The following is an 8,772-nucleotide window of genomic DNA, read 5'->3' on the forward strand; positions in this document are numbered from 1 at the left end:
CGGGATTCAGTCGGTGCTTGTCTTTGGTGGATTTACTCGGATTTTTTGTTCGTCTACGTTCGTGTGTCTTCGGATTGGATCCTTCTGATCTACGCGTCTTTGTCATCTGCGGCGGTTGCTGTTCTGGTGCACTGCTCCTATGGAGCCCCACCACGACGACCTCCCGACTGTCTTCTATAACAAGTTTTGCCCGGCTCTAGCGAGGGAGGGACGATGACGGCGGCGCGCCTTCGGCCCGTTTCAGTGCTTTTAGTCGTCGCTAGGTGGTCTACAGATCTAGTGTAATTTTTATTATTTTTAGTGTTCCATGATTGAAGATGATAGATTGGATTTTTAAAAAAGAAGTCGTACAATAGGACCACTGGACTAGGGCAAAAGTCTTTTTTTTAAACACCCGGGCAAAAGTTAGGACGGTACTGGCAAACAAAACCGAGACTACACCCATCGATTTATGTGATTTGTTTTATGGGCCCTGGAATAAGGCCCAACAGGTCAGAAAACAGTCCGGTTCCACCGCGGGCCGGACCGACGCGCACAGAGCCTCGAATAGGTGTCCTACTCGGAAAGTAATCCACGTCCACGAAGGCGACACCGCAAATAAGAACTCCACCCCTCTCCTCCCCCTGGATCAACTTGTTCCCCAACCCGAACCCAACCCTCGACCGCAGCGACCCACAGCGGCGCAACCATGGTGCTCGAGGTCAGTACCGCCCGCCGGCCCTCCCAGATCGCCTCCGCCAAGCTCCGATTCCTAGCGATTTCTCACCGTTTGTTTGGTTTCCCCCCTCCTTCTGCAGTCGACGATGATCTGCATAGACAACTCGGAGTGGATGCGGAACGGCGACTACTCGCCGTCCCGCTTCCAGGCGCAGGCCGACGCCGTCAACCTCATCTGCGGCGCCAAGACCCAGGTACCGCGCCCCCTCCGACCCGATCCATCGATCGGCTCCCGTCTCGCTGTGTGTGGGCGGGTTTTGGGTTCCGGATCTGACTCGTTTGTCGGTGTCCTCTTGCAGTCGAACCCGGAGAATACGGTGGGCGTCATGACGATGGCCGGCAAGGGCGTGCGCGTGCTTGTCACTCCCACCAGCGACCTCGGCAAGATCCTCGCCTGTATGCACGGTAAGCTCCCGTCAGTACCCTAATTTCCGGCGTTACCTAGTGCCTTATGCCTCGTACCGGCGCAGAAGTATAGGATTTCAATGCAACTGTCTAAGCTCGTCGGGCTTGGATAGGATGAATGGTGTAGCCTTTTGGATGGCGTTTGGTGGCAGTACTGCCCTTAGTAGGCCTTTGTTTCACAAAATATGCTAGTAAATTGGGAATTGTAGTTCCAATTGATATCCAACAATTCAATGCACAGGGCTGGAAGTTGGAGCTGAAGCAAACTTGGCCGCAGCTATTCAGGTTGCTCAGCTGGCGCTAAAGCATCGCCAGAATAAGAGGCAACAGCAGAGAATTATTGTTTTCATTGGAAGGTATGTTGAGCAAATGAGCAAGATAACATCTATGGACCCTATTTTTTCTGAATTATAGCTAATTTTGCTGTCCTCATATCTCAGCCCTGTGACATACGACAAGAAGGTTTTGGAGACAATAGGGAAGAAGCTGAAGAAGAATAATGTTGCCCTTGACGTTGTTGATTTTGGTGAAACTGATGATGAAAAGCCCGAGAAACTGGAAGCGCTGATCGCTGCTGTGAACAGCAGTGATAGCAGCCACATCGTCCATGTCCCTCCGGGTGATCATGCCCTTTCTGATGTTCTTATAAGGTAACTAACTTTGTTTCATATCCTTAGGGCTCTAGGTTGATATGATGATGTACTTTGGTTGACCGCCTTATAACCCCTACCTGTTTCACAGCACTCCTATCTTTACTGGTGAAGAAGGTGGAAGTGGCTTTGCTGCTTCTGCAGCAGCTGCTGCAGCCACCGGAGCTACTGGATATGATTTTGGCGTGGACCCAAATGTGGATCCAGAGTTGGCACTTGCCCTACGGTTGTCTATGGAGGAAGAACGAGCTAGGCAAGAAGCTATCGCGAAGAAGGCTGCAGAAGACAACAAGGATCAGGCCTCAAGCTCTACTGATGCTATTATGGCTGAAGCAGAACTTACCTTAAATGCTCCTGCTGATGTTGACGCAGATCTACTGAAGGTATTTTCATCGTCCAATGCCTAATTCCAAGTTGGGAGTTTTCTGACCTTGAATACTATATCATAATAAACTAGATCTGTTTTAGCTTCACCATGCTTATGGACTGCCTAGTACAATATTTTATCTGCTAATAATGGTGCTTCTGTATTTCCTGCTGATGCTTATGTACTAACTTTATACTAAAGTTAATACAAAGTTGAGTCATCTATTTTGGAACGGAGGGAGTATAACACTATTGCGAAACTTTTTGTAGGGAAGCAAAAGAGTTTACTTGGTGTTTGTTTGCCATTGCACTCATAATCGTAAACACATGTCCAAGTTTTGATTACACATCCCTGTAACAATATGCTTTGAGAATGAAGTATCGTTGATGCAACTTCTTACCTAGTTCTTTCTTGGTTTGTAACTACTATATAACTATGTTACAACTGTTAATCGCCCCAAAACAAAATGTAGCAATCATTTGGTTTGCTGATGAATCTGGGTGGCATCTATGGATGTGTTTCAGCTATATCTTATTCTATCGATGTTTATTTTAGTAGTGATATCAGATTGCTAATATTGTAACCCACAGGATGATGATGATGCTCAGCTACTACAGCAAGCACTCGCTATGTCAATGGATGAGGGTGCTTCAGGAGCTGCAGCCGTGGCTGATGCTGCTATGGCAGAAGCTGCTGCAGATGACCAGGATTTGGCATTGGGTAGGTCCTTCTATTTCTTATGCCAATTTTGATTATTAAATTGGAAGTTTATTTCATCAGATTTAGGAGAAGACAAATTACCAATCTCTAGTTTCGAGACATCAGCTTGTGCAATTTCACTGAAACTCATTGACAACACCCTCTGCCTGGCTATTTGTTTGTTTGATGATCATCAACCAAACTGTACTGAAAAGTTGCACCTGCGCTGAAAGAAAAGAAAAGAACAATTCTTTTGTGAAGAAACCTTGAGGATTAGCATTAACTAACCTTAACAGTAGGTGTTCACATAAAATATCAGCAAATATCCAGAAGATAAATTTCAGAGATTCTCGGTTGTCTTATATCATCTTTTAAAAATGTGCACATACTTAAGGTTGAATTTCTCCTGTCTCTTATCTACATATGTATAAATTATGTATAATTATGTCTTTTTCTTAGTTGTTATATGATGCAGACTTGCAGAACTTCTGTCTTAGCCTCAGATCAAAATGTTTACATGTTCTGATGCATATTTTTCTATGCTGTATGCAGCTCTTCAAATGTCTGTCCAGGATGCAGAGGCGGCTGGTCAATCTGATATGAGCAAAGTGTTTGAAGACAGATCATTTGTGACATCCATCCTTAATTCGGTAAGCCTTCTCATAGAAGTTAAAACTTAAAACCAGTGTCATGTAAACATTAATTTAGCAGTTTCAGTTGCTTATAATTGGTTCCCCATCGCCTCTTATTTCAGCTTCCTGGTGTTGACCCCAATGACCCATCTGTGAAAGATCTACTGGCATCTTTGCATGGCCAAGGAGAGGTAAAGAGCTTTACCTCTCTCCTATCCTTAAGAGTTCCCCTTTTGTTCTTCTAGTCCAGTGATGGCATGCTGTAACACAGTAACAGTGTTCTTGTCCTTTTTAACATCTCTTTTTACCTTTTATAAGGCTGTAAGGTTCTACACTTAGCATCAGAGTTTTGAGTCCTAGAGTTGTACCCTCGTTATTTGGTTCATGACATCTTTCATTTTGTATGCTCAAAGGATCTAGTTCTTATGGTGACTGGCAAACAAAACTATCTCCAAAATTCAATAAATAAGTAACAGTTTGTATCATGTCATCTTCAGACAAGGGAAATGCTGAACTTGTTAAAGAGTACAGCTATAGTCATGTCCATAAAAATGGTATTACCGCAATATTTATTAAGCAGCTTATAGTAGTAAAATGTTAGTTGATAGATTTATTATAAGCAATGTGATTTATGTAGCAATCATGAGTTCTTTCCAATGCATCTACATCTTTTATTGTTTTCTGCACAATCTTTACCAAGTCTGACTAACATTTGCCTGGCAGCAGGAGGAGAAGAAAGATACGGAGGACAAGCCAGACAAGCCTGAAGATGGGAAGAACTGAAGTCAATGAACTTCTATTTTCTCAACTTGCAGGCGCATGAAGAAGTGAAGAAGATTGCCTGCATTAGCTGCTTTTACACTCGGGCTATATGAATTTACTTAATCCTCTTGTAACTGCGTTGATGATAACTCAAATGCCGAGAGAACTTGTATTATGTCTGCTCTCACGAACGCTCCTCCATGTTTGTCTCAAGGGATTACCTGTTGCAAATTCATTTGTACACTTTGTCTGTTGAATGTAACTTAACACATTGACAGCGCGGAGCTAGCACCTAGCATCGGTGAAGTAGGGCATTGTTGTATCTGCCCCAATGGTCCCGGTTAGTAGCGTGGGACATGCTAGCTTAGAGCATCTACAACCCAGTGTCTTGTATGTCCGTGTCCAATCTCTCGTCTGCAAACCCCAAGGAAAAAAATAGCGTGCTATAGCGGCGCTAATAGCGTGCTATAGCGGCGATAATAGCGCGCTATAGTGTTTCTGGAAACTAAACGCTACGCTATACGCTATGCAGGTTTAACTTGCTACGGCGCTATTCATGCTAAATGCGATTGCGCGCTATAGCGTGTATCGGCGCTAGTTTTTTGACGGCGTTTTTTTCCAGATGAATTTTTCATCAGCCCACTATACTTTTGGCCTTTTTGGCCTAGTAACCAAGCATATCTTGTCCTCCAGCCGAGCGAACCCTAACCAACCTATCGAGCGAGCCCTTCCCAAATCGAACGAGGCGACGGTGGCAGCGGCGGCCGCCGGTGCTTCGCCCGTCTCCTCCAGCCACGGCCGGTCGCCTCTTGCCGCCTCCTCGGGTCGCCGCATCGCCTCCTCGGGTCGCCGTCGCCTCCTCGGGTCTTCATCGCCTCCTCTAATCCTCTTGCTCGGGTCGCTGTCGCCTCCTCTTGCTCCAACTCGATGTCGGTGTCAGCTTCAGTGGCGGCGAACCAGCAGCCAGGTAAGAGTTGCTTCAATTCATAAATCTTAAATTCTTAATTAGTCAATCTTGATTCTTGATGAACACCGATCCGAAAATAGTCAATCCTAAATTCGTAATTAGTCAATCTTAAATTGTCCATGACTTGTGTAGTTGTGTCTACTATCTAGTACTCTACTTTCTAATTAAATCATCTCCATGTTAACTTTGTTAGTAGTAAGCTAGTAAGTACTTGCTGATTGCTCTCAGTCTCAGTGCTTGTAGTTAGTACAACCAAAGTTAGTACTTTCCAGATTTGGTACTAGTAAATGTAAATAAATACTTTGCTGCAATCATATGTTCCTTACTTGCAAGCCAGTTAAAATTTCTGAAATACTTTGTTGTATTCATGAATGTAGGAGGTGTTGTGTCAAGCACAGCATCAACAGCTACACAGGGAGAAGGAGCACAGGTTGTTCCTAGATCAAAAGATCCAGCATGGAAATATTGCACATGTCCAGACATCAGCAAGAAGAACTGTCTAAAATGCATATTCTGCGGTCATTTGTCCAGCAATGGCACTAGTCGAATCAAATTGCACCTTGCATGCATTCCTAAGTCTGGTGTGGATCACTGTGAGAAAGTGCCAGCTGATGTCAAAGAGGAGATCCTTCAGTACTTGACAAAGAAGGGTGACAAAAAGGCAGCCAGGCTTATGGAGCAGAAGAGACGCAGAAATGGAGTTGACTTGAGCCACTCGGAGGGGGAAGAACAAGCTACAAGTGATGAAGATGGCCTAAACCATTCTGCACTTGTGCTTCAGCCATCGAGATCAACAAGAAATAAATCTAAATCTTCAAGTGGCCCTATGGACAAATACTGTGAATTAACTCCCGAAGAGCTTGTTGCCGCAAGGAAGAGGAAACGTGGTGCTGACACGATCCAGGGGAAGCTGACAACTGAGAAGAGAGAACAAAAAAGGGCTCGTGCTTGTGAGTACATCTGCCAGTGGTTCTATGAAGCTTGCATTCCATTCAACGCAGTCACACTTCCCAGCTTTGACCTCATGCTTCAGTCAATTGGACAGTATGGTGAGGACTTGGACGGTCCTACTCCTTATGAAATGGGTGGCCCAATATTGTATAAGAGGAGGAAAAGAGTTCAGGAGTCCTTCAATGCACACAGGAAGACTTGGGAGCTTACTGGATGTACAATCATGACAGATGCATGGACTGACATAAGAGGAAGAGGGGTAATGAATCTTGTAGTTCATAGTGCTCATGGTGTGGTGTTTCTTAATTCTGTGGATTGTTTAGCCGTGAAGAAAGATGGGAAGTACATCTTTGAGCTTGTTGATAGATGCATAGAAGAGGTTGGTGAGAAGCATGTAGTTCAAGTTGTGACTGATAATGCAAGTGTTAATCAAGCGGCATCAACCTTGTTGAAAGCAAAGCACCCCAACATATTTTGGAATGGTTGTGCTGCCCATTCTATTGATCTGATGTTAGAGGATATTGGCAAAGCTTAAAACAGTGGACTCTACTATTACACAAACTAGAGCTGTCACTGTTTTCCTTTATGCACACACTAGAGTTTTGTCTCTAATGAGGGAATTCCTTGGGAAAGATCTGGTGAGGTCTGGCATTACAAGGTTTGCTACAGCTTACTTGAACTTGAAAAGCATGCTGGACAACAAGAAAGAACTGCAGAAGCTATTCAGATCAGATCATATGGATGAAATGGGTTACTTAAAAAAGGTGAAAGGACGTGATTCAAACCGAAGTGTGCGCTCTGAAAATTTTTAGACGGGAGTAGAACGTGCTGTCAACTTCTTTGAGCCTTTGGCTAATTTGCTGCGGCGAATGGACAGCGATGTACCAGCTATGGGTTTCATATATGGCGCTTTTTTGGATGCAAAGAAGGAGATTGCAACTAGATTTGACAATGAGGAGGCTAGTATCCAGGAAGTGCTACACATTATTGATAAGAGATGGGACAACAAATTGAAGGGGCCCCTACATAGGGCTGGATACTTCTTAAACCCATACTACTACTATGAAAACAAGCTGGAGATTGAGTTGGATGGAACATTTAAAGATGGCCTTGTTGCTTGCATGGAGAAGATGGTTAGAGATGGTAAGAAGGAAGATATAATGACAGCTGAGTGTCAGGCATATCAAAATGAAGAGGGGTCGTTTGGAAGGGACAGTGCTAAAAGGCAGCGGAGAAACAAGAACTTTGATCCAGGTAAAGAACTAAATATTTACATTGTTGAAATAAAATGTGTAGGCTGCAATGCGAATTAGATGTTGCAGCTTTGTTAACTGTTATTTGTTACTTGTTGATGCAGCTGAATGGTGGTCCAATCATGGATCAAGTGCACCAAATCTCAGGGTACTGGCTATGCGGATTTTGAGCTTGACATGCAGCTCATCAGCTTGTGAGAGAAACTTCAGTGTTTTTCAGCAGGTAAGAATGTAGTACAAAGTACAAACTGTCAACATATCCTTTATATGCATATATGTTTCTTTTTCTTACTGATGTTTGTTTACTTGCAATGTACAATCAGGTTCAAGGCAGCAAAAGGCGCAACAGGCTACTTCATGACAAAATGAGAGATCTTGTCTTCATCAAGGCCAACTCCCAACTTGAACAAAAGAGAATGAACAAAGATAGGGATCCACTTGTGGACAGAACACATGCAGATGTTGTGGAAGATGAAGATAACGAGTGGATCACAGGAATTGTGCCGGTTCCAGTTGTGGATACTGCAGATGAACCTGAAGAAGAACCAATACCACAACCGAGAGCAAGAGTTGCTGCATCAAAAAGAAATAAAGCTCGTCAGCCTAGGAAGAAGTTGCTCCCAGTTTTTCGTGATGATGAGCTGCAATCTGTGGGTTCTTCTTCTGATTCGGATGATGATGCCATGGCAGCAAGTTCATCTGATTCTGATCGAGCTTTTGCATCGTTGTTGGCTGGCTCCTAAAGTCCTAAGTCCTTATTTCTGCTATTCTGGACCTTGCTTGTTGGCTGTTTAATTTATCTGTCTACTTTGTTTGTCTGAAATCTGAATGTATGAACTCTGAACAGTGCTATATGCCTATATCTGGATCATGCTTTGTTATCTGAACAATGTTTTAGCCTTGGTTTTAGCTGCTGAAATCTGTCATTTGTGCTGATATATCTGTCATTTGTATGCTATATGCTGAAATCTGAATAATGTTTTGTGAAACGCTATTTTGCAAAATAGCGCGCTATTAGCACGCTATTTCGTTTATAGCGTTTTTTGAAGGCTGCGCTATTTCAAATAGCGCGCTATTTTTTTCCTTGGCAAACCCTCGAATTCCTCAAAAAGCTTGATTCTAGATTGAAATAATCAATATGTAAAATCGGAACAAGTAATTGAGGAGATTCGTGCCTGAATGTACACGTGCTCTAATCCTTTGAGCTCAGCTGTCCATTGGATCTCTTCCTGGATCAAGAAAACATATGCGGCACCGGTCTCCTCTTCTTTGGGGCAAGCCGGCGAGGGCATGGACGGCCCAGGGTTTGCTTCACCTGCCCTTTGTGTCTATGGCCCATGGGCTACAACACGGTGCAGTGCGACTCGGC

General features: G+C 43.8%; 1 protein-coding gene across 2 annotated transcripts; it reads left to right on the forward strand.

Moving 5' to 3' along the window:
- The first annotated feature begins 542 nt into the window (after positions 1-542).
- LOC123098091 (26S proteasome non-ATPase regulatory subunit 4 homolog) lies at positions 543-4,516 on the forward strand. 2 transcript variants are annotated; one of them, XM_044519965.1, is made up of 10 exons: positions 543-700; positions 798-911; positions 1,017-1,122; positions 1,364-1,478; positions 1,563-1,772; positions 1,864-2,155; positions 2,730-2,859; positions 3,391-3,488; positions 3,593-3,661; positions 4,194-4,516. In XM_044519965.1, exons 1-10 carry the CDS (start codon positions 689-691, stop codon positions 4,251-4,253), a joined length of 1,206 nt encoding a protein of 401 aa, XP_044375900.1. In that variant the 5' UTR covers positions 543-688; the 3' UTR covers positions 4,254-4,516. The 2 variants fall into 2 exon arrangements, with proteins under 2 accessions (XP_044375900.1, XP_044375901.1); XM_044519966.1 differs by having other exon boundaries at positions 4,197-4,516.
- The last annotated feature ends 4,256 nt before the right edge of the window (positions 4,517-8,772 follow it).

The sequence above is a fragment of the Triticum aestivum genome, chromosome 4D (assembly GCF_018294505.1).
Source record: "Triticum aestivum cultivar Chinese Spring chromosome 4D, IWGSC CS RefSeq v2.1, whole genome shotgun sequence".
Taxonomy (NCBI): domain Eukaryota; kingdom Viridiplantae; phylum Streptophyta; class Magnoliopsida; order Poales; family Poaceae; genus Triticum; species Triticum aestivum.